The 25,403-nt window shown below is 52.9% G+C and overlaps 1 protein-coding gene across 1 annotated transcript in view; it reads left to right on the forward strand.

Annotated features, from left to right (window-relative positions):
• Positions 1 to 25,403, forward strand: part of Cfap46 (cilia and flagella associated protein 46) — a 105,614-nt gene that overhangs the window by 18,832 nt on the left and 61,379 nt on the right. The window contains exons 10-24 of the mRNA XM_023709044.1: positions 2,024 to 2,122; positions 4,336 to 4,526; positions 8,504 to 8,732; positions 8,989 to 9,109; positions 10,119 to 10,242; positions 10,897 to 11,024; positions 11,848 to 11,975; positions 13,389 to 13,522; positions 15,016 to 15,228; positions 16,435 to 16,600; positions 18,806 to 18,955; positions 19,769 to 19,876; positions 20,727 to 20,893; positions 24,341 to 24,472; positions 25,032 to 25,194. Of these exons, the coding sequence (XP_023564812.1) occupies positions 2,024 to 2,122; positions 4,336 to 4,526; positions 8,504 to 8,732; positions 8,989 to 9,109; positions 10,119 to 10,242; positions 10,897 to 11,024; positions 11,848 to 11,975; positions 13,389 to 13,522; positions 15,016 to 15,228; positions 16,435 to 16,600; positions 18,806 to 18,955; positions 19,769 to 19,876; positions 20,727 to 20,893; positions 24,341 to 24,472; positions 25,032 to 25,194 (2,253 nt within the window). The remainder of the gene's footprint in view (positions 1 to 2,023; positions 2,123 to 4,335; positions 4,527 to 8,503; positions 8,733 to 8,988; positions 9,110 to 10,118; positions 10,243 to 10,896; positions 11,025 to 11,847; positions 11,976 to 13,388; positions 13,523 to 15,015; positions 15,229 to 16,434; positions 16,601 to 18,805; positions 18,956 to 19,768; positions 19,877 to 20,726; positions 20,894 to 24,340; positions 24,473 to 25,031; positions 25,195 to 25,403) is intronic.

A 25,403-nucleotide genomic window follows, 5' to 3' on the forward strand; every position in this document is an offset into this window, starting at 1 on the left:
GTTTTAAAAGTTTATTAAAATATACAGAAGCTGAACGAGTTTGACTTCCACTTCCAGAAAATATTCAGGCAAGAGAAAGATATTTCCACAGAAATCCGGCTCTACTCAGTGCAATGGAACCGAAAAGCATTGCGAAGACAAGGAGGGTGTTCTGTGACGTTTTTGACAGGCGGGCTAGGCTGTATGACAACAGTAGGAGAAAGGCAGGAGGGGAGGGATGGCGGGGTGCAGGCAGAAAGCGTTCACACCTGCACGGTTGCACCTAGCTGTGCGTGGAGTGATGCCCCTCGACAGAAGACTGAGATGGACAGTGTGCCCTCTATGCCCCGAAGCAGCCATTCGGTTAGAGTAGAGCTGCAGCTAGTAAACTAACAAAGAAGATAACAATGAAACCAAGAAAGATGATCAATTAACTGAAGACTGAAGGCGAGATGAACAGTCAATAAAAGATGGGACAAAAATTAATGCTGTACTGTCTTTAGAGTTGACTACATCTAATCATATTGGAATCACTTTGTTATTGCTGGGACAAAATACCCAACGCCCAAAATTAAGGAAAGAAAGGTTTATTTAGCTCACAGTTAGTGGGGGTTTCATTAGCTGGCTCCAAGGCAGAGTGGCACATGGCAACAGGCAGTCGTTCATGGCAGCAGAAAACAGCAAAGAGCAAAGGGAAGAGCAGCAGCAGGGGCAGCCAGCAAGCCTCTCTCCCCTCCCCATATCCTATCCAGGCTGTCCGCCCCAGAGTGGGTGTAGCAGCCACACCCATAATCCCAGCATTGGACCATGAATGGATCACAAGCTCTAGAAACCTGGCCTAATGACTGCCTGAGGCTTTGGGGCATATCTAGACCTAAACCATAACACACTTTAATAATTAATGTCCAGATATTCCAATTAAAGGGCAAATATTGTCACATTGGAGAAAAGCAGATGCCTGCAAGAAACCCACTTTCAGTGTGAGATACACTGGAAGTTAGAGGACAGGGAGGAATGCTGTGCCCGCGCTAATCCGTGAGCCCCGTTATGTTGTTATGTACGCGCTGTGCTCACCCTAAACGTTACCCCATATTCAGGCTAAAACACACCCACCTGCTAACACAAATACACGTGTGTACTGTTCATGCTGACATACACAGGCCACGGTCACACTAATCCACATATTCTGGCTCACACTAACACACAGCACTAACAGTAGTAGAAAACAAGCTGGACTGGCTACACTTACACTACACAGTGTGGCTGACTTTTTTTTTTTTTTTTAATGATAGCGATAGAGTCAGAAGAGAGACCAGTCCTTAAAGTTTGTATACCCACAATATTTTAAAACAAATGAAACAAAAATTGATAGAATAGTGAGGAAAAATAGATAGAATCCAATATTAAAGTCAGTCATTTCAGCATTCTGCTCTGACTAATCAATAAAATAGCTAGACAGAAATCATAAAGATATAAAAACTTTGTCAGCGTAACCTGGGAGAGATATAAAAGGTGTCCAAAGCACAAGAATGTTCACTCTTCTCAAATACACAGAGCAAGATAGATTATAATCCTGTCTAAAATATGAATAGAAGTATTCTAATCAAATTATTCACTGACCACATGGGATTAAATTTGAAATCAACCATAGACCAGAAAAAATCTAAACATTTGTAAACTAAACTATACATTTCTTAATAACCCATGAGTCAAAACTTCAAGTGAAAATGAACACACTTTGCTAAATCTCACAGGAAGAAGTTCATCTGAAATTGTTTAATTATTTAAGACTTTGAAGTCTACTGAAATTAATGAGTTTTCCCTCTCTATCAAAAAGGTAAAAACAATACTTTTTAGCCTTCTTACTCAAACTTGTATTATATTTGGAAACATTTCAAATTTTCTTATATATTTTTGTATTATCTTATGGTTTTTATTTGCTGACTTTTGACTTCCTGCAGTCATAATGTTTTGAAGTGGCCTTTAAAGTTAAATGACTCCTTTAATTAAAAACCTGTCTCTATGTGCAAAATCTTATCTCTAGGATCCCGGGAATCTGATTGAAATTGAATGTCTGGAGTGTGAATTAGAAGTTGCAGGACTCGAAAATAAGGTGAAACTCTACCTCCGAGGAGCTGTAGAGGTAAAAACATTAAATAAGAGATGCGACACACAGTCCACTGTTCTGCAGGTTGGCGGGGACAAGGGTGCACTGAGTATGTGCCAGGGGTGAGGGCACAGAGGCCGTGGCTGGACCCCACGCTGCGCCCGCTGAGCTCTGCCCTGGCACCCAGGATGGCAGGGCAGGCCGGCTGGGACTCCGCCTCCTTACCGTGCAGGGGTGAAGACTCGGCGCCTTTGTAGGACCACTGCAACTGCACAGTGCCCGAGGCACCAGAGCGAGCCCCCCTCCTCCCCGGCAGGGCTCCCCGCATGCCCCAGGGCCGTCGTAGCCTCTCCGACACATTGCGATCCAGGACACGAGTCTCCTTGAGCCATGTCCTCCTGGGGCCTGTCTAGAGCTGCGTGCGCGTCCTCCAGTGCTGGTAACGCGTGCCTGAGAGGAGGGTGCTGCTCTTAGTTCCTCACGTGCTGTGTGGAGCTCGGGCATCCGGTAGCGTGCTCCATCTGGTCCTTCTGCAGGCAGGTCCCTTCGTAAGGGAGGAGTTACACACCGTGAGTGCCTTGTATGTCTCTTATCCACCTCCCAAGTGGAGTAGGAGCCACTGACAAAAATCACCAGGCTTTTTTTTTCAGTCAGAACTTCACAGGCTTTTTGTTTTCCTAAAAGACAACAAAAACGTACTGCCCCAGATGAAGTCCAGCAGCGCTGATCTACGGCAGTGCCCCTGGGCTCCGCCCGGGGGACCCTTGCACCAGCCCTGTGCATGCCGCTCCTCTGTGCCCAGGGGGAGGGGGAGGAGCCAGCCCCAACTGCACTGCAGGACGTCAGACAATGGAGGGGTTTCCCTGGCCCGCACACCTGCCCGCTGCCTCATGAGCAATCACTACCGCCTGGTGGATGTTTTCTCCTTTTTATAAGTCAAGGGCTTGGGAGAGCCACATTTTACAGTGAAACTGCAGTCGAGGCTGCCTGTGAGTGTGGCGCTGTGAGCTGCATAGCTGCGCCACACGGCACCTCCGTCTTGGTGAACTCGAGAGGGGCTGCGTACACGCCGCAGGCCTGTGAGGCTCTGCTGGGCTTGTCTTAGGTGCTAGCAGGCGTGGCTCATGCATTCCCAGTGCATGCTGGACCCCATGGCCCAGGAGCGGTGTGAGGGCGACCCCCAGGGCTTGGAAGAAAGAGACTATGGAGAGGCGGTCCTGCAAAGCACAGGCGGGGCTTAGGAAGGCTCAGAGCTTGGGGCCCTGAAATTCCAGACTGGAGCCTTTCTGGTGGGAAGCTACTACAGAACAAAACAGGGGAGAAGCTCTTTGGCTAGTGAGCACCATGGACACAGGCCAGTGATGGCAAGCCTTTTAGAGACCAAGTGCCCAAACCTCAAAGCAAGACTCATTTATTGCCAAGTGCCAGCACCGCAGTCAATCCCTAATGCTCAGCGGCTAGGGCGATGCTGGACCACTTGGCTGGCGTGCCCACTGCGGCACATATGCCATAGGTTTACCGTCACTGATACTGGTCCGCTAACTAGATACCAAAGAGACTTTGACTCCCCTCCTGGAAGAGGTATACGATGAAGTGCACACTTTTAAGTCTTGTCAGCATGTCTCCCTTTTAGAAAAAAAAAACCAAACTGAGATGGTCTCCCCACAGACTCAGGGCCTGGCTTGGCACATTGTCTTGAGTTCTCAGGGTACACCTGGCCCACCTGCTGCCCTGAACCCTAGTCTTCAAGCCCCTAAACTCAGTCAGAACTGCTAGCACCAGCCCTCCGAGACCGTATTGGATAGGCCTCATAACTAGCACCAGTCTAATACCCTTCACAATGTCTTAGTTGCTTCCCAAAGTTAGAGGAGAAAAGGTTTATTTCAGCTCACAGTCTGTAGAGGTTTTAGTCCACAGGGCTGCCTCCAGGGCAGGGCGGCCTGACACAGGGCATCACAGAGGAGAAATAGTTCATGGTCCGGCAAGCAGAAGGCAGCAAGCAGCAAGCAACCAGCCTTTCGCATTATCCCACCCAGATCACCAGCCTTTGGGGTAGTAAGGCCTAGAACTGCAGCTTCAATCACTGGACTAATTTAGTACCACACACTCTTAATGCCAAAATCACACACTCTTATCCAGCCACACTGTTAGATGTATTATCCTAAAAGCCCCACGTCTGTGTACATGCAGCTTTGGGGTGTCTCTAGGTATAAGCCGTAACAACAGATTCTCTCAATGTACCCCCTCAGGCCCAGCTGGACATCATAAAGAGACTGGACATGGCACTGCAGCGTGCCATCCGCCTGGGTGACCCACAGGTCATCCAGGTGGTGTGCACAGCCCAGTGGAACACCTGCCTGCCTCTCCTGCAGCACAGCCTGCGGAGCCACCTGCGCAAGCCGCTGACCAACATCGCAGAGGTCCTGGAGAAGGTGGACAGGTGTGTACCATCTGGCTGCCATTGGAGAGAGACAAAGTCACACTGCTCCTGTCCCTGTGGGCACACTCCTCCTCTTGAGCATTGTTGGTGGGGTGCATAGCACCCGCTGAGCCTGGCGTTGTTCACATTTCACTATGTCGCCTCCATCAATGATGTGAATAGTCAACTGTTTCTCTTTATCCATGGACAGGGATTGGGATTAGCTGAAAAGGAGCTTGAAAATGTCTCCTTAAAGCAGGACTGGACGTGTAGCCAGTGTACTGCTGTTTTGAGAGGCGCTCTTCCCAGGCTGCATCTCTGCTCACACCACAGTTGGAGTCCCAGTTACTTCTCTGCAGCACTTAGTTGATCCATTCTTTTAATTTGTATTGTTCTTGGGTATGTCACAGTAGACATTCTTATTGCCTTTAGGACCAGTGAGGAGCTTCTTCCATTGGCTTGTTGATGCTCTCCTGCTCCCTGTTGGGACACACCTGCTCAAAACTTGTGTTTGTGTCAGATTTGACTCCAGGATTCTGCTGGCTCTACACATTGGGAAGTGTTTCTCTACAGTCACTTTCCAAAGCAGATTGTGGACCACTTGTAACTTTGTTCCCTTAAATATTTGCTAGAATTCAACAACAAAGCTATCTAGGCCAGCAGGGCAGTTTGTTCTGTTTTGTTCTCTTCTGTTTTGCTCTGTTTTGTCTTGTTTAGTTTCATGGGAGCGTTTTGGTCTTAGACAGTGGAAAGCTGAGGGGCGACTGCTTGCTCCCGACAAGGGTCTTGCTGGCTCCTTCTTCCATGCCAGGTCACACCTTCCCTTCTCTTCCCTCCTCTTCCCTCCCCCTCCCCTCCCCTCCCCTCCCCTCCCCTCCCCTCTTTTCTTTTTCATTTTATGTATCGGTACAGGGACTCATAGTGATCCTCCTGTTTTCAGCCTCCTCAGCGCTGGCACTGCAGGTGCACGTCACCACTCCCAGACTCATTTGCTGGCTCAGCATGCCCGGGGGAAGGGCCCGCGCTGCAGGCGGTACGGGAACAGAACCCCTGGTCCCTCCGCTTACCTGATGGCTCACACTTCCTATGTCTTTTGTGTGTGTGTGTGTGTGTGTGTGTGTGTGTGTTAGTTCTAACTCTGACCAAGACAGGAAGAGTGCAGAGACCAGCTCTGCATGGGCGGCTGGCTCTTCCCGCAGCTCTGAGTTCCACTCTCCAGGGTCGGGGTCCTACAGGCGCCTCCCGGAGCTTCCTGCGGTGCTGCCACGCCGACTCTGCGCTCTCACTGCTGTGCGGCACACTCGCTTCTGGCAGTGAATTCCGGGCTTATTTGTTTTCTTAGATTGAAAGTTCAAAGGGGTTTTTTTGTTGTTGTTGTTTTGTTTTTTGCAGAACCGGGGATTGAACTCAGGCCCTTGCGCTTGCCAGGCAAATGCTTATTCTACTGAGCCATCTCCCTGGCTCCTCAAAGGGTATTTTTAAGTGCATGGCTTTTACACAACAGAGATGAGTCCTGCTTTTTCACCTGAAACAACAGTCTCTGCTGCTTAGTGGGATTGCGCGGCTTCTCAGTAGCGGACCTCTGATTCGGCCCATCGTCTCATTACGTGCTCCTCGCGTGCGCCGCCTTTTCACTCCACTGTTGCTCCTTCCCGGCTTTCTCTGGAGCTGGCGGCATGTTCTAGAAGTCTCCTCTGTTTCCTCTCCTGCCCTCTGGGGGAAGGTGGTTTCTCCAGGGGCGTCGCTTCTTCACTTAGCACAGCCTGTGTAAGGTCACTTACGTCATTTTTTAAAAAATCATTTATTTATTTGTTTGTTTGTTTATGTAGTTGGCACAGGGTCTCGCTACACAGCTAGGACTCCTAGTGATCTCTTGTCTCAGCCTCCCCAGCGCTGGGGTTACCACCACACCCAGTTTGGGGACCAGCTCGGCACACACAGGGTTCAGGGGTCGGCATAGCATGCAGCACCAGGAATCGAACCCAGGTCCTTGCGGTTGCCAGGCAGGTGCTTAGACCGCTGAACTATCTCCCTGGGGAGCCCACTGTTCTGCAGCACCCCATTCTCTGCTTATTTTTAAAAACCTTCTGTCCTGTTATTCTGATGGGCTAATTTCAACAGATCCATTTTCAAGTTCATGAGCTCTCCCCAATCTGCTGTCACACTCAAGTAGGATTTTCTACTACTTCAGTTGTAGTTTTTAGATTTAGTCTTTCCATTTTCTCTCACTTTTCACTTTTGTATAGAGAGTCCCTACTTATTCACTCATTAGTACTCTCTTCTCCCTCAATTTTGGAGCATATTATATTTATATTGTGTCATCCGCTTTACATAACTTATTTGCCAGGCCAACTTCTGACCCACCTGTGTCCTGACCGTGGATGACAGTCCTCTGCTGCCATCCCAGCAGTGAATGCCACTGCCATGGGTGATACACTGTAATTGCTGATTTTGTTACCTTTTTCAGAGAATTGTTGGGTTTCGTTCTACTTGGCGGTTGGGTTATGAGCTGCTTGCTTCGCTATCATGTAGGGTTGTTTTACGCCCTGTCTCGGTGCATCTCGGGAGGCCCAAGGTGTTTCCCAGGCCCCCTCTCCTGGGATTCAATCTCCGAACACCTTGTCTTTGCAGACCTCATGAGGCTGTGCCTTGTGGTTCTCCTGGGGCGGTGCTCCACCTCCCTAGCTCAGTGGGCATTTCAAGGGTTCCACCTACTCTGTCGCTGCCAGGAGGCTGTCTGGCCACCATCCCTGGCTCGTTCTTGAGTCTTCCTCTCTCAGAGGCTACAGTTTTGTTTTGCCTGGTATCCATGCCTGGGAACAGCTGCCTTTTGTATTTGGTCTAGTTTTATGTATGCAGTGTTTGGCACAGTGGTCCAGTAAGAACTAGTTTATCAGAGTTAGAATCAAAAGTAACAGGAAATTACTAGCCTGAAGCCATTTTGCTGGCCCGTCAGCTCTTTGTTGAAGGATGTGGACTCTGTTTTGTGAGTCTGCTGGCCATGGCTTTTGCATCTGGCATCTGTCGCTCAAGGGCTCGTCTCCGTGTGCTGCTCCTGGCAGACCTGGCCTTCCTCTCAGGAACCCAGCTCGGGCAGAGTCTTATGTGTGGGGTTCAGGGCCCAGCGGGCTCATTCTCCGGGTGCTGCACTGCTCCCCATGTGGCGCCCACTCCTCCTTTCACTAGCTTTTTTGTTCTTAGCCCGAGGCCATGCAAAGGTGACTCCAGCTGGAGGCACACTTGGCTTTGACCAGAGTCCCGCTGGCCCCTGCCAAGGTGTCTTGGGCTCCTGGCTCCTGCAGGAGCCCTGACATCACGGGCTTTCTCTGCTTCTGTTTCTCCATGCAGCCCCACAACATTCCTCCTTTCCCTGACCTGGTTTCTTCTGAGATTACGTGTAACTTCCCTGTTTTGGTGGAAAGTTTTCTGTCCTCAGGTCTTCCAAAATCTTTACTCTGCAGTCTTCTGGGTGTCCCACTTCTTGGGACAGTGGTTGAGATGACCCTCTTCCACGCAAAGCTTGCTCAGACCCAAGGGCTTCTCCACGGCAGGGTTGAGGGGCTGTTGTGCTCACCACAGTAGTGACACCAGGATGAGAGAGAGAGAGAGAGAGAGAGAGAGAGAGAGAGAGAGAGAGAGAGAGAGAGGCATTTGCATGATGGACAGCATGAGGAGTAATGGCTTCCCCATGGTTTTATGAGTTTCGCTCCCTCTGGAGCTCAAGTCACATAAAGTCTCATCTACCTTGCCGCATGTCACTCGTCCTGAGCCCAGGCCTAGTAGCACTCACCAGTTGGGCTCTGAGGTCTCTAGTAGTCTGCAAGGGCCGCCCCTCTGGCCTAGCATGGGGGGTCCTCAAAACAAGGCAAGGTATGATCAGAGGGAGGCTAGAAAGCCAGGGGCACCTGGAGGCCAAGGCATCTGCTGCTCCTTCTGGAGGGTGGACACCAGCCCTACCCCCCCTGCTGGGCCACCAAGCACATGTGCCCATCTCCCAGCCTCATGACCATGCTTCGCTGCCAAGTGCACATGGAAATGGCATGCATTGAGGAGGATGAAGACCGGCTGGAGCCTGCCATGGAGCACCTGCAGAAGGCCATGAGCCTAGACAGCCTGGGCCTCTACCAGGACAAACTCAGAACAGCTTTGAACCGGCTACACCTGTGCACCATGCTGTACCAGTCTCCAGAGCGTGCAGAAGACAAGGCCATCATGGCCATTGAACAGGTACGGGCACAGCCTGTTGTGGGGCTGGCTGGGGAGGGCAGCTAGAAAGGACCCCAGGTCTTTGCAGACTCAACACAAGCAAGGACTGAAGGGTAGGGTATGGCAGGATGAGCTGTGTCCCCCCCCCCACCAGCAAGGAGGACTGTTGTGCCTCAGAAAGTTACCCCAAGTGTTTCTCTGTATACTTAGAAGGACCAAAAACAGAGGGTGCTTTAGACAACATGTGCGTCAAACTGGTCCTTCCTTTTCTTTTTAGGCAAAAAAAGTTATGCCAAAAGACAGTGTCAGGAAGAAGCGGGCCCTCCTGGTGAACGCAGGCCTGGCTCTTGCCCCGGACACCTTCCAGATCGTGCTAGACAGTGAGAATGAGGCCAAAGGTGAACGCCCCTCTCCAGTGGGCAATGGGCATGGCTGGAAGGGCCAGGGTGAGATGCAGTCAGGTCAGAGGTTTGGTACTTCTGGCAGGAAGACTGGCTGGCTGGTGCACAGATGACAGCGGGGTTCTCGAAGAGTTTCCCTCTGTGCACGCTACAGGACAGCTACTTACTTCTGATCACTGTCAGAAGAGAAACAAGCTGGTGACACAAACCTTTAATGTCATATACTCAGGAGGCTGAGGCAGAGGCAGGAGGCTCAGGAGCTCAGGGCTCACCGGGGCAGCCTTGCCAGACCCTGTCTCTAAATGAAATCAACAGGGCCAGGGATGCTGCTCAGTAGTAGAGCACTTGCTTACCTAGCACGTTCCAGGCCCTGGCTTCCATCCTCAGCACCACAAACAAACAAGCAAGAAAGAAGGCACCACCCACTGCAGGAGCCCCGGGGTGCTGCCCAGGGGCAGGTGACCAGGTTGCTGTTTGCCGTTGACGTTCTTGTTGAATACAGCAGCTAATTCTTCACTCACTGAAAATAAAAGATAAACAATAGGAAATACCAAGATGGACCTTTGGCTCAGGGGTAGAGAAGCAAGAGACAGAAGCGGGTGGGGAGGGAGGGCAGGAAAATGAAGGTAAAAAGAGTGGGGGGTTGTGAGGTGTTGTGCATGCACACCAGGGCCCTACAAGGAACATGATCAACATGCACTACAAACACGCTTATTATAATGTACAGAAAGGTACCTTCTATGGGCAAGGGGTAGGGACGTGTGTCAGACAGAAGGGTATAAGTCTACATACCTTCATATGTATAGAAGGGTCCAAGCAATACAGAGAGGAAGGGGGAAGGGGAGAGGGTTAAAAAAGAATTAAGAAATTTCATATACCTGTACTGATTCCCCACAATGAGTGTAATTGTTAGTACTATTCCAATAAAAATATTTTTTTAAAATTTCTTTGTCGCCTAGACCCTTAAAAGACCCATTGACGTTTGTGTTCTGATTTCTGTCTTCAGTTTCCATCGGGAAGAACAGGGGCCGCTTCAGCTACCTGTTCGCCAAGGCCCGACATCACATGTTCAGCGTGGACAAGGCTGCTGGGCACTTGCAGCGTCTAGGACATGAGAACGACCAAGAGAGGTAAGAAGGCAAGGCAACGAGCATTTTTCCTGAGAAGAAGCTGACAGAAACACAAAGAAAGTGGAGCCCACAGGAAGGGCCTGCCAGCCCGGGAGCACTGTCAAGGAGGCCATGCCTCTGGCTGCCCGGAGTGCAGGCCCCAGTGTCTCTGTGCCCCACCCCCGAGGCCCAGGGAGGGACCTCGCCTGCCCGGCTCTGAAAAACAGCAGGTTTCAGCCCATCAGTGCGTAGCCTGTGGTGCACGGTGCCAACAATCATGACACATTACCTAGGGCAGACCAGGGGTCCCCCAACCTAGGAACTCACCCCACACCCCAGCCAGGGGGACACATCATGTGGGCCATTTGTCATTGTCGCAGGAGTGGGAAGGCTCAGCATCACCGGCGCCTGGGGGGAAGAACCAGTGAGCTGCACCTGAGCCCAGGAACACCCCACACTGAGCCCTGGGCCCTGCCCCTGCTTTCATCCACCAGCCAGGGCTGTTTCTCTCATCTTACACCCCTGCCTTGAACATTACTGTGACCCAAGATAGTTCTTTGTACCCTCAAAAGCACACAACATTGGCTTTTCCTCTCAAGCTGTCTTTTCCGGTAGCTTTTAATTTCACCACTTGGACTGAACTTGCTCTTCTCCTGTTTGAACCTTGTGGAGCAGAATCCAGATTTGGGCAGAGCTGGCCAAGGTTGCCCGGAAGCAAGGGGTATGGGACGTGTGTCGGGCTGCAAGCCGCTTCTGCCTCCTGTATGACATCAAGACAAAGAAGCCAGCAAGGCTGAAGCGAGGTGCATGTCTCTCTCAAGGACAGTGGGCTGAACCTCCAGGGTGCATGCATCTCTGAATGGTGCTGGTGCCAGAGGTCCCTTCCCACCCAGGGGTGCCTAGTGGGAGGTAGGATGCCCAGCCAGCGGGGGACCTCTTAGAAGGGGCCAGGATTGGCCCTGACAGAAAAGGAAAGGTTGCTGATCACCCACTTAAGTTCAGAAGAGCTTATGTACATGCACAGTTGACCCTTCACATCTGTAGCTCATTGACCCCAGATTCAGCCCCAAGGACTAAAAGTGTTTGAAAACAGCTGCATCTGTCCTGGATGCGTACAGACGTGGTCCCGTACACGCGTCTCCCAGGCAATACGGTGTAATCACTACTCATGGGCACTTACCTTGTGCTAGTGTGGTAACTGGTGTGTAGTATACGGGGCGATATGTGCACCTTGTGGGCAAGCACGGGGCATTTTCTGTAATGCACCCGGGCACCTGTGGGTTTGGGTACTCATATGGGGTCCTAGAGCTAATCCCTGTGTCACTGTGGAGCTGTACTTGCAGCTGACTACAAATAACAACTCACAATAATCTAGCACTAGCACAGATGCCACTGGTTGTCATCTCTGCCACCTGTTGCTGGGTTGATTTGGCCTACTGGTGTGCCGGCTGCTCGGGGACCATCATTACACTGCCACCCCTCTTGCCCCAACAGATGTACCTGCGTGGGTCCTGCACAGAGCTGGGGAGAGGCTTAGACGTCAGGGAGCAGGCCAGGAATTCTTCTGCTGTTTTTTTTTTTTTTGGTAGAAGAGAGGCAACCTTTACACAGTGCTGTTCCCCTCAGGAAAGAAGAAGAGGGGTGCAGAAGGCTCAGTGCATGAGACCCGGAGCCAGTCCCACCTGGCCCTGCAGAAGCAGACATCCCCCTACCTGCTGCGGAAGTTCGCAGAGGTGGGCTTCATCAGCGCTGAGGTGGGTCACGAAGCTGCTTCCATTCATCCTCGAGGTCTGCTGGGATGGCGGGTTGGGGCCAGTGTAGGCTGTTGCTGTGGATCTTAGAGATATGGGTCCCAGGACCCCACCTCTGCTCTCCAAATAAAACTATGTCAAGGGGAGAAATTTTCATGAGTTCTGGGAAAAAGTTAAGTGCAACAGGTAACTGACATTACATTTTGGGGGTGTCTTAGGTCACTGAGACAAAAATACCTGACACTCCAAACTAAGGAAGGAAGGGTTCATTCAGCTCACAGTTTGTGGAGGTTTCAGTCTGTGACCAGCTGGCCCCAAGGCACCGTGGTGTGGTAAGAGCAGCAGTTCAGGCCATCAGAAGAGAGCAAAAGCAACAAGACCAACAAGGACGGAGGGCCAGCCTCCTTTCCTCCCTTATGTTATATGCAGGCTACTGCCCTCAGGGCGGCACAGCGCTCACCATCTCCCGGCCCTCCTCTTGCATAGGATGAGGATGCTTACAGAGCGAGACCCCTGGCTCCCCGCTGAGTTAAGCTTCTAGGCTCCTCAAGTTGACACAATGTACCAACCACTACAGGGGGGTTTCATAGGACTCAATTTTATAAGCACAAGAGGGAGGTGCGGTCTTGGAAATGCTTCCGTGGCCTCATCCTGGACTCACAGCTGCAGCCCCCCAGATCTGTTTTCCCCAAGCACAGGGAGGCTGGGATGTGGGACCAGCCTTGCCTAAAGTCAGTGGGCAAAGTGTGGCCCGGCTAAGTCCAAAGCCTACCCGTCAGCCTCAGGTCTGAGCTTTTAGCCCCGCACCCTTGCTTGCTTTGTGACATGGACTTCAGATTCTCAGAGCTCTCAGAAGTGGACACAAAGCTGAGGCCAAGGCACTGTGCTTAATTCAGTAAGAATCTGAGGGACACGGACCCAATCAGAACCAACCTATGCTCAGGGATCCAGTGGTCTGATGGCAGAGCTGGGTTATGGAGTGAGATAGCCGGTTGTGACCCCAAGGCTTACCCAGCCCAGTGTCACCCAGACCCACTTATCCTCAGACTCCCTCAGTCTGTCCCCAGTGGGCTTCTTAATCTTTAATACTGAAAAAATAGTTATGCAAAGCAGTCAAGAAGGTTTGAAAATACCTGGGCATTTGCTAACATAGAAACATCTGCCCATCTCCAGAGGCACAACCGTGGGTAAAGGCTCACTTTTGAAACCCACTCTTCCCTTCCCCAGATGTACATCTTTGTGGTAACGTGACAGCCATCAAGGCAGGCAGCGGGGAGGGGGCTCATCCTGCAGATCTCTGCCTTCCGTGTGCCCTTTTCAGAATCAAATCCCAAAGCAGACGTGTTTGGCTGTATATTCTCCCAGGACCAGACCCCCGCCAGGCCCTGCCCTCTCCCACTGTGCCCTTCCTTACAGGCCACTGTCCACCTGCTGCACTCAGAGGGCGTGGAGCTGAATGACCAGGCCATCCCCCCTGAAGACTTGAGCCAGCACCCCGCTGGCTACGTGCCTGAGCCCCTGGAGGCAAACACAGAGTGGATCACATACAGGTGGGCAGCAGTTCTGGCGGTAGCGCAGACTGAGGGCTCAAGAGCCCCTCTGTACCCGTGGGGTTCTTTGGCAGGGCAATATCCATTCTCACTTAAAGTCAGAGCATTAGATATGAAGCGAGACGACCTGTGGCTTAATCTAGCTCTCAGCAGCGCTTCCCAGCGAGGCCATGAGCACAGTGTGTTGCTAATACAGGGGAAGGAAGCGGGTGACTGTTTTCTCTGGTTGGTTTTGGCAAATCACATTCTGACCCCCTTCGTTAGCTTTCCTCGCTATCCTAAAATTGAGCGATGCAGGGAACAGCACCAGTGGAGAGAAATAGAAGAGCGGCTTCTGTGGTCCAGATCCTAAAAGAAAGCTGTCACAGAGCAGCTTGAGCCCCCAGCAGTCCCTGCATACAAGTAACACACATTAGTTGGCACAGAGCGTCTCAAAAGATCTGCCCATGAAACTGAGGTACATGTATCAACAATAATGGACTTTAGCGACTTGCTAATCTAAAATACTTTTCAAGATGAATGTGGAAATGAAGGAACAGACTTAATATTTGTATGACAGAAGCAGCACCATTGAATGGTGCTTCTGATTCAATGGGGCGTAAAGCAAGTCTGTTTCCCGTACATGACTTACTGAGCGCTGCCGAACAGAGAGGAAAGAGACGGCAGCAACAATTCTAGGTAGATGTTTCTCCAGGCATTGGAAGAGAATGGCTCATCGGCAGCATGGTGACACCTGTAGCTGCCCCAGACTCCGCCCTGGGTCCATGCCCTGAGCCCACTGTCACAGGGTAGGGGACAGGAACACCTTTCTGGCCCTGCTTCTGGATGGGGTGTCCACATGCAAGGACTTAGGCCATTTATGTACAGTAAAAGGAGGCTTCGGCATCAAAAATTTTAAAACAAGGAAAAATTAGGCAACAGAAACTACATGTAGCTCGCAAAACCTAAAATACTGAGTGTCTGAACTCTAGAAAAAGTTTTCCCCGTGTGGACCAGCAGAACAGACACTGTCCCCACACTGTGGTGCTGAGCAACAGCGAATGACCCCCATGAAGCCTGTATGTGATAGGACTAGAAAGAGGAGGAGGCCAAGGTGTGGGGTGCCTGTAGTGTGGACAGGCGTCCTAGCCAGGGCCTCAGCCTGGGTGTTCCTGCTCAGAGCAGGTAGCAGGGTCCAGTGCCCTGTGAGAGCTCACACCGTGGGAAGGGCGCAAAGGGCAGTGGCCAGGTGGAAAGCAAGGAGGACAGACTGGAGCTGGCAGGCAGGAAATAGCGCAGGATCAGGGAGCAGCAAGGTAGGCTGTAGGAGGGTCTAGGAGGGCAGCACCAGGCCAAGGATGGCCACAGGGGCTCCTATCTGAGACCCCGGGCTGCAGAGACGGCCTGAAACATCCCTGCATAACTGAGCGGGGACCACCAGGAGGGTCCTCTGCAGCGTCTCATTTGGAAGAAGCTTTGTGTGGAACTGAATGCTTCACGGTGTATGTTTGCAGAACATGGATAGAAAATCTGTCACACTATGCCATGAATAACTGGTTACGCTCTGCGGAAATCGGACAGGAGATAGGCGAAGCCTGGATTGTACAGAACGCTGTGGTGTACGTCCTGAATCACAACCACCACCTCATCACATCTGGGAGGCAGAAGGAGCTGGTGGACAGCCTGCATCACCTGCTGAACATCATCAAGGCCATGGGCCCCCATGGGTAGGTGTGGGGGACGCTGCGCTGGTCCACATTCAGGGAGGTACAGACTCTCAGACCAGGACCCGTATGTCAGGCCAATACACTGGAGGCACGGGCTGGAGAGACGCTGACTAGGGGCCAGCGAGGATGGGCTGGGCCTGCACTCCAGGGCCAAAGCCACCACTGCAATGGAGCCTCCTGCCTGCCTCAGGCTGCTCCAGGTGATCAGAGGCATGCCTACCTGAGGCCAGGTCACTCCAGTGAGACAGAAGAGTCACTCTCTGTTTCTTTCCTCCTGGGTTTGAGGAAGAGCCTGAAATTTTGTGTCTATATGTTTTTATCTAGGTGGATATGAATTTGTGAAAGACTAATATTTTCCCAGTTAAAATTAGAAGTTTGAAAATATTAAGTTGGGTCAAAGTTTCATCTAAGATGAAATTTTAATGTGTTTTTTTTGTTGAATAGTGGTTTGATTTTTCAACCTGAATAAAAGGATTTTTTTTTTAAATCCCAAGTATGAAAATAGGATGCTACAATGAACCAGAAGGTAGCAACATATGTGCAGGGTGATTTTTTTTAAAGTTATGAGTAATAAAGAAAATGAAACATGAAATAAGCAATTTCAGCAGAGCTTACCCTTCCAGGGGCACGAGTTCCTGGCAGGACCCACTTGGCCTAGCACCCCACACACTATGCAGACTGTCCTGCCACAGCCCTGGTCATTCTGGGTGGCCCGAGAGAGACCATGGTGCCCTCAGAGCTGAACCTCTCCTCACAGAACAGCCGTGTCTCTCTGTCTCATGTAGGCAGGTCCTGCTGCTTGGCCTCAGGGCCCACTGCTGACTGTCTCATGCTTTGGCAGTGCCCGTTGCCCTCATGACCAGGGCTAGACCATTACCCAGGGAGCCCCAGACACACAACCTTGGACACCAGGGCTTTTTTGCTTTGGCCAGTTCTTCTCAGGATCCTCTGAAGACCTTGCCCTGTCATATAATGTCCCCCTCTGGCCAAGGAGTCCTGAGACTTGCCTCTCCTGAGCAGCAGGGGCTCCAGCTCTGCCCTCGGGGGCCTGGCTACAGCCCTGAGGACTGCAGGTGACCTCTTCCCTTCCAACAGATGAGTCAAGTGAGCAGGTGCCATTGCCCTCACAGCCACCACTGTGGGGATCTGTGTGGACTGTGTGCCCTGCCCTGGCGGAACTCTCAGGACCCGTGTACTTGATTCCAGGAACCCAGTCATGTTAGCCATGCTCTGCAATGCCTTAGCTCGAGGCCTCATCATCAGCTGGATTCCCGCCCAGACGTACGAAAAGTCAAAAAAAGTTATGAGACTGAATATGTTTCAAGTTCCACTGGACTCAGGAGCTACCTCTGAGATTAGGACAGCCCTGGAGGTATGGCTTCACCAGGCCACAGGGGCAAGGGTGTGCAAGGGTTGGGGCAGGATGGCCATGTGTGAGAAGGGCCCAGTGGAGGAGAGGCCACTCCGATATGGTCTGTCAGGAGAGTGAGAAGGGAATGAGGGGGGCTGGGGAGACAGCTGGGCAGCGTAAATGTCTGCTTGGCAAGTGCAGTCCTGAGTTTGATCCCCAGTTCTGCCTCTCTGGGCCAGCCATGGAACTGAGCATGGCAGCATGTGCCTGTAATCACAGTACTAGGGAGGCTGAGGCAGGAGGATCAACTATGAATCTAAGACCTTATACAAAAAAGGGGGGGTTGGGCATGCTTCAGGCCAGGACCCAAGGTGTCAGTGGAGGCTCTAGATGAGACAGGGAAGATCCCACCCATCAGGTGTGAAGGCAAATGCAATTCAGAAAGAGGGACTGGCAGGGTTCCCATAGCTGGAGAGGTGAGGAGTAGACAGTGGCATGCAAGGGAAACAGAGTGGGGTGCAGGACAGGGGTCCTCATGGCTCAGAGCTTGCAGCTGCTGCTCCTTCCAGGGCAGTGGAGAGTGTAGGAATGGAGCTAGTCAGGGACCCGTGTCACACGGGAACAGTTAGGCAGCAGCCTGGTAAGGGACTAACACGCATGCAATGGGACTTATCCCATGAAGTTTATTTCCCAGTAAATGGGAATTTCACTGTGGTAATCCCTGCTGATGAGAAAAATGATGGGTCTTAAATTGATGACAGTTGTAAGTTCAATAATCCATTAACTGTTGAACTCAGGCAATCTTGTAAAATTTGAAGAAAAGCCAGTGTCCTCTTGGGTTCCTGGGGAACCATCAGAGCCTCGACCGAGTCCCAGAGTATGGGTCCCCAGGTGTGTTTGTGGGGGCTGCAGAAGCAGGGAAGGCCTGTGCCATCCACTGCTGGGGAACATGATGAGCTATCACTGTCCAAGCCATCAGGAGGAGACAAGAGGCAGGCAAGGGGCCTTGAAGTGCCATCCAGGCCCTGGCAATACAGTGCTCTGGATAGCTGCAGAGCTTGCGGCCTTCACCCAGGGCAGGTGGCTGTAGACAGCACTCAGAACCAGCCTATGTAGAAGCAAGACCCAGGGTGGAGAAGGCCCTGGAGTCACAGGGACAGTGACCTGGGTAGGGCTCCTGCACAAGGGGAATGACTTATGCCTATGACAGTCCCAGGAAGATCGGCACAGGACAGCCAGAGAGGCTGCATTAATGTTTAGATCATCATCCCCAGAAGGGACAGGAGGACAGTGCAAAGGTCACAGGGAGTAGCAACTTAGCCTGGAAAAGGAGGCAGACAAGTAAAGGAAGGGGCTGGTGTGGCCAACAAACACACGGTGGAAGAGGGAGGTTCCCAGCTGGGTCCTGGCGCTGAAAGGGTGCACCTGAAGTGGAATCCCGGCGGGGCACTGCTCCAAACTGTGGAGTGAAGGGAAACTGGAGGGCTGAGTGGCAGTAGTGACAGTGTGGAAGGAGCCTCGCTGCAGGAGGACCTGGGAACCTGTGCGGGAGGGGAAGGATGCCCTGCTCAGGCTGTGGCCTCAGTAGGACCCATGGGGCTGCCAGGGGTTTATCCAGAAGCCTGAATGGAGGAAGACAGCAAGAAAGGACTTCTGTCTGTGGACTTGTTTCCACCCGGGTATTTTATGGGGACCAGGATTCATGCTGTGGCCAGGAGTCCAGTGACCCTGGGTTAGCGAGCAGTCATTCCTAGTGTCAGTGCCTACAGCACTGGCCAGGCTTTGTACAATAACCCGTGTGTGGTGTTTTAGTTCCATTGAAAGGTAAGGAAACTGAGGCATACGACAGGTAAGGGAGTCCCAACCCATTGTTACAAATGTGGCAGATCCACGCTACCACTTTGGGGAGTCCTGGGCCTTGCTGTCCACATGCCCAGAACTGACCCTGCACTGGGGAGAGGGGCACTGTTCGCCCTCTTACTGTGGCACTGGGTGCCAGCCCCTTGCACAAGCAGTAACGATTCAGGAAGCAAAAGACGTGTGCGTCTACAGGATGGGCAGGGGCTGGAGGCTGCTAGGTCCACGGGAGTCCTCGGGCAGCCTGAGGACTGGCCCACCTCTGTGGGCCAGCCAAGAAGCAGGCCTTCACGTTGCTTAATGACTGGGCTGTGGCTCAAGCCCCATGCTTAGTGCAGAGCTTTGCGAATGAAGGCTTCACTCTTTCAGGTCTGCGAGTTTGCGCTGAATCTGACCAACGGAAACATGCCAGAGGAGGTGGTTCCTGTCAGCGTGCGGCAGCAGCTCATCGCCACCTGGGTGAAGGCCAAGCAGCTGCTACAGCTGCAGATCGGGCACCGGCTGGGAACAGAGGAGCAGGTGCTGTCCAGTGCTGTGGATTTGCTGAGGTTGCCTGGGGGCAGGGCAGGTACAGGCCTGAGTGGGATCTGCAGCCCGGCTGTCGCTGGAATTAGGCCATTTGTCCTCATCACAACCTCAGTTTTGGTGCAGTGCCGGGGAATATGTCCCATTGGGGATGGGCGAGGGCCTCTGCTTCCCCCACTGAAGTCACTGTCCTGCTTTCCCTTGAGAGTCAGGGCTCAAGGTCTCCATAGGACCTAAGCTCCGGGCCTCTGGGGACACTGAGGGTCACCTCCTCGGGCAACAGCCCCCTCCAAACTACAAATGCAAAGTCTGTGGAAGGAGGGGGTAGGAGGAGGCAGGGCCCGTGGGGACTCAGGGCCACCACACACTCCCTGCTCCCTGCTGCGGGACCACAATAGGCCTAGGGGAAGAAGCAGGCTGGGCAGGGAGCAGTGGGAAGCCAGGGCGGGCACCAAGGAGAAGGAGAGGGAGCCAGGCGTGATGGGTCCATGGGAGACCAGGAGGGCCTCTGCAAGCAGAGACGGGGGAGCCCCGGGGCCCCGGGCTGCTCTACCCCTCTGACCAGGTCACCTAGCAGTCAGTCAGTACAGCCCTACGTGCTTAGGGAGGCACAGCTCCGCAACCTTTTCATTAAAGGACAAGTGGAAGGTAAACATTTATAAAAGTAGCCTATAGTGTAATCACTCCCAAATTTGTGATCTGGTTACTGCTATTAAAACTAATGCTGCACAGGATTACATTCATAAGTAGTCCAGGTCCGCAGGGCCTCGGGCTGACAGATGCTCAGCATGCCTTCCTTCCCCCTAGGGCACCAACGAGAACATCAACTCTGTGACCAGAGTCCTGGTCGCTCTCGAGATGTACTCATGCAATGGCCTGGGCCTCATGGATTTCACTGTGCCCTCCCTGGCCCAGGTGAGTGACACCAGATGTCCTGGGAATCAGGCCAGATCTGTATGCAGAGAAAGCCATCGCCCAGGAGAGACAAAGGCGCTGAGGTCCAGAGGGTCCCATCCAAGGCAGTCAGAATTAGCACCCCAGGCCATGTGGTCACCACGCTCCCCACCTCCTGACAGAGCTGTGTGTGCTTATTCCCTGGGAGCACAGAACTCCAGCTCCTGCTTAGAGAGTCTCTGCATCCTGGCATAGGGAAAATATTTTTTTTTAATGCATTTGGTGCAAGGTCTCGCTACGCAGCTCAGACTCCTAGGGATCCTCTTGTCTCAGGCTCCCCAGTGCTGGGATTACAGTCATGCACCACCACGCCCACACTCAGTGGCCGGCTCAGCACCCTTTGGGGTGGGGCTGACGCAGCATGTGGTGCCAGGAATCGAACCCCAGTCCCTGCACTTGCCTAAGCAGGCACTTAGTCCGCTGAGCTATCCGCTGACCCTAGCACTTCTTTTTGTATGTTCTCCATGTCCTTCTGGTCCCGAGCCCACAGCACGGCGAGGCATCCGTGGGCACCCACAGCCTGCCCCGGTCTGGAGGCAGACCTGCAACAGGGAAGCCATGCAGACAGTGAGCCACCTAGAGCTGCTAAGGGCAGTGAAGAGGCTTCTGCAGTGCTTTATGCTGCGAGCAGTCTTCATAAGTCCTGGATCTGTCTGGAGTAGCACAGGCCAAGTCAGCTGTGTCTAGTTCAATGGTGTACACCGTGTGAGATTTTATAGAATTAAATGACAGTAGTACTCTGCTGAGGGCTACACATTGTGGGGCAGTCATTGTCACTAACAAGAGCTCCTTTTCTCCTGCCACTGAGAAGCTGATGAAAATGGCCTCTGAGTGCAGCTGGTCAGACCCTCTGGTGGAGCTGCAGACCCTGACACGGCTGGCCCACTTCGCCCACGCTGCCCGCGACCATGAAATCACCATGGCCTCCTCCCAGCAGGCCACACAGATGGGCATCAAGTACCTGAGGACACTGGGCCCGTGAGTAGCTGGGGCAGTGACATCCTAATGCTGAGGCCAGGTCTAAGGTGCTCACATATGGGGGCGCCGACCTGTGTCAGCAAGGCTGGGGAGGAAGGTGGCATCCACCTCCTGCTGAGTGTGCATTCCCACGAGGACGGAGTCACGCTGCAGCTGTAGCTCCAGAGCTGCATTCACATAGCTAGTGAGGATCTGGGAGTCAGAAAGCAACGCGGCCCATGGTGTCCGTGACTTGCCAACCTCCGTGTGTTCAGGGGCACAAACACACTGACAAGCATCCCCTTGTGGACTCTGCTCAGGGGAAAGGTGCTACCATTTCCAGGTTCCACATGAGGAAACTGAGGCAGGCATAGGCTCAGTCACCCATGTTGGGCCACCCTCCTGGCCTTGCACTGGAGAGCTGCGGTTCTAAGAAGGGAGCTCCTTCAGCCAGGCAGGCTGTGCGGCATGGGGGTCGGCGAGTGAGGGCAGGCACCTCGCCAGCAGCACCCTCCACATGTGCATTTGTGACAGCTGTGCCCTGGCTGTTCTAAGCCTTATGCTCACCAACAAATGGTGCAGAGTGAGCCTAAAGAATGCAGGAAGGTATGAAAAATGAGACGAGATGTGAGTTATAGCGGAAAAGGCAATAAAGGAGATAAATTGAGATACTAAACATAGTTAATTTAGACAAGGAGAGGAAGCAGTGAAGCAGTTAAACTGCTACCTTTTGTCTTAAAGCAGTTAAGACGAAAGGAGGGGTCAAGGAGCTAGCTCAGTGGAACAAGTGCTTGCCTGGCAAGCACGAGATCCTGCGTCCAAACCCTGGTACCACAAAAACAAACAAACAGGCAAAAAGAAGACAAAAGGAAAGCAAGCAATGGGATGGCAGCTTTAGCCCCATTAACCATAAACAACACAAACGCATCTGATCATGGTGCAGCCGTGCCCAGGTAGGAAAGGCAGGACTCAACTACGAGCTCCGTGTACCCAAAGCTCCTCCGACACAGACAGGCCAGCAGTGCAGACATGGAGCGCTCGGGGATCGTGCAAGCCACCAGCGCAAGCAGTTCTGTGTCTCTGCCAAGTTGTCCCTCGGGGCACCAGAGAGACAGTTTCATAAGATGTAAAAGTGCTAAAAGTGTGTTCTCTTAGTAACATCAGGGGCCAGGGTCCCGGAAGCCCCTCTGGTGGGAGTGGATAGCCACATCTGCACCCTGCCTGGTGGAGCCAGGCACAGAAGGTGCTGCTGAGCTTCTCTGCACAAAGACCTACCTCGAAGTAAGTCTGTGAGCTGAAGGGGAAGCTGAGGCTATACAAGGGCAGTAAAGGTGCTGAAACGGCCCTGGGGAGTACGTGTGTCTGCCTGGCGGGGGCGCGGGGGCTCCCTGCTATGGCTTGGGTCTAGACTTCTGCTCAGAGCCTCATTCCGTCAGCTGTGGGGCTTGCTCAGGGGTGGCTGGATCTAGAGTGTGTGCTGCTGGGACTTATCCACAGTGCAATGCCGGGATCAAGGGCACCAGGCTTGGGGGTATGCGTGCCACTCACTCTAAGTGGCTTGGATGAGATGTAAGGGACAGAAAGGGCTGTGGTCATCCCTTGCTGCTTTGCTGGTTTCTGCCCACCCGGAACTGTTTCCTCTCTCTGACGTCTTTCTGCCATGCCACCCTGTCCCGGAGCCAGCCGGTTACAGACCGACACCTCTACAAACTGTGAGCTAAATAAACCTTCCCTCTTTTAACTTTGGGTGTCGGGTATTTTGTGTCGGCAATGAGAGAAAACTAATGAAGACTCCTTGTCCTTGCTCTGGTACCACGTCCTGGGAATTTTTGTCTTTATGATGGAGTTGTTAGGGAGGGTGTCTTACCATTGTCACAGAGCTTAGATCTGTGACAGGGTTGCTTAGTTTTATGTTGTGATATTTTTTTTCTCTTTTGCTATGGCTGTCAATTGGCACGTATCCATTATTTCGCTTCATGCAGGTTGAAGCTCTGATCCCGGCATTGCACTGTGGATCAGTCCCAGCAGCACACACTCTAGATCCAGCCACCCCTGAGCAAGCCCCACAGCTGACGGAATGAGGCTCTGAGCAGACGGCTAGACCCAAGCCATAGCAGGGAGCCCCCGCGCCCCCGCCAGGCAGACACACATACTCCCCAGGGCCGTTTCAGCACCTTTACTGCCCTTGCATAGCCTCAGCTTCCCCTTCAGCTCACAGACTTACTTCGAGGTAGGTCTTTGTGCAGAGAAGCTCAGCAGCACCTTCCGTGCCTGGCTCCACCAGGCACGGAGCAGATGTGGCTATCCACTCCCACCAGAGGGGCTTCCAGGATCCTGGGCCCTGATGTGAGCCCCCACAGACCAGCATATTCCCAGGGAATAAATCTGATGCCCATTTGACTGAATCGCAAGGACGTGCCACCTGCAGTACATGAAGGGGAGGGAGTTACACGCCATCGAAAGTGGTTTGCAGGTGCCCATGCCACAGCTGTGCTGGATCAGGAAACATGGAGAGAGCGTTAGAAAGGTGTGACATGTGGCTGAAGTGCTGCCCAGGTGTGTGTGGCCACCTGGGCTCCAGGTGCCCAGTAAAATCCATCTGGGGGACAATTTCCTGGGCCTAAGAAATAGAGCCTGACTGAGAAAGAGCCCGAGGAGGCTGCTTCTGTGAGTCCTTTGCCGCACAGCAAACCACCCAGAATTAGTTGTTACAGAATACAGTTAATGGGCTAGGAAGATACCCTAGTGGTCTAAGCACCTGCCTGGCAACTGCAAGGACCCAGGTTCAATCCCTGGTACTACACGCCGTGCAGGGCTCTGGAAGGGTGTGCCATGCTGGCCCCTGAAACCAGGCATGGTGGTGCATGCCTGTAATCCCAGCACTGAGAAGGCTGACATAGGAGGATCAGTACAATTCACAGCTATTTAGAGAGACCCTGTACCAAATGCATTAATTAATTAACTAATTAATTAATTAATTAATTAAAAAACCCACACAGTTACTGATCCTTTCTCACCATGTTGTGGATTGACTGGACTCAGACAGTTCATTCTGGTTTGAGGTCTCTCATAAGATCACTGTCACAAGGGCCCCCACCAGGAACCCCCCAGCTCACACCTATATCCTAAAACTGCTTTCCTATAGCCTGATGTCCCCAGCACGACTCTCCACCTGGCCGTGGGCACCAGCCTCACCACATGGCCTCACCGAGCATGGTGGTACTGACACTACAGGAAAGGTGACAAGGTCTCGGAAGGCCCCAGTCACTTGCCCTGCAATCACTGGGCAGTCTCTGTGGCTGATCCAGGTTCAAGGAGGGCGGGGTGCTGTGCACAAGGTGGGACAGAGATGGCTCCTCCATCTGGAGATGCCACCTTGCAGGGCCGCAGGTGAGGTGACAGCATTCCCAATGAGGGAGACCCAGCATGTGCCACAGGCAGGCCTCTCCTAATCTCCCTGCCCTCCAGGGTGGAGGCCCAGCTGGTGGCAGAAATGTTGTGCACTGCGTCATGCATCAAGGGCCGGAGCATCATGGAGAACTTGAAGGGCAAGAAGCAGCTGCGGCTGGCAGCGGCCAAGGCCTTCCTGGAGAGCGCCAGGTGTGCTGCAAGCGGGGCTCAGACACTGCGGCCTGGCACCTGCAGTGTCATGGGGACACTGGGACACATCACGAGGGGCCAAGGGAGGAACTGGGGGTGTGGGACATCCCCTGCCCTCACCTTGAATTGTGGCCCAGCGCTCAGAGTTGGGGACAGCTGTAGGCAGTTCTGTGAGAAATTGAGGTCCTAGAACAGGAGGACTCAAAGGAGGATCTTGAACTAGCCAAGGGCCTGAGCAGTGTCAGTGAGGGGGCAGATGAGCAACACGGAGGCCAGGCCAGGGCTCGTCTTCGTGGAGAGGTGGCTGTCAAGCCTCACCATTGCTCTGCAGCATGGGCAGGAGCTGGCCCCGTAGCACAGGTAGGCCTTGCTGAAGCGGGGCGCGGCAGATCCACCTACAGCCTGTGCCACAGGACGACCCAGGGCACCCTAGCCTCATCCCTTCCCTCCTAAATCTGGAAGCTTCAGGGTGAGGCAGTGCCCTCCCCTTGGGGCAAGGTGTGGCTGGGCGTCCCCAGCCCTCTGCATCAGCACCCCTCTGGAGTGAGCATCCTTCCAGGTTCGGAGGCCTAGCAGGCAGCGGCGCGCTAGTGATGCTAGCCACACGGCGCTACTGGAACACCTGGCTCCCGCTCCTGTCCTCAGCAAGCAGCAGGAAGAAGGCCAAGGGCGCCGTCCAGAAGATCATCAGGATTATCAACAAGACGGAGGCCAAGAAGGAGGTGCCTTGGGCGCACATGTGGGCCTCCAAGGGGCTTTTCCAACAGGCTTGGCAGATGCCCGCAGGAAGATGGCACTGGGCACTGTTCCCACAGGGCACAGCATTGCCTACTGGATGCCAGTGGTGTCCCTGAGAACCCACCAGGATGGGGTGCTCTGTGCTCACCTCAGATTCGGAAGAGTCTCCTCCTTGTCCTTTTTTTTTTTTTTT

The sequence above is a fragment of the Octodon degus genome, unplaced genomic scaffold (genome assembly GCF_000260255.1).
Source record: "Octodon degus isolate 3935 unplaced genomic scaffold, OctDeg1.0 scaffold00010, whole genome shotgun sequence".
NCBI lineage: Eukaryota > Metazoa > Chordata > Mammalia > Rodentia > Octodontidae > Octodon > Octodon degus.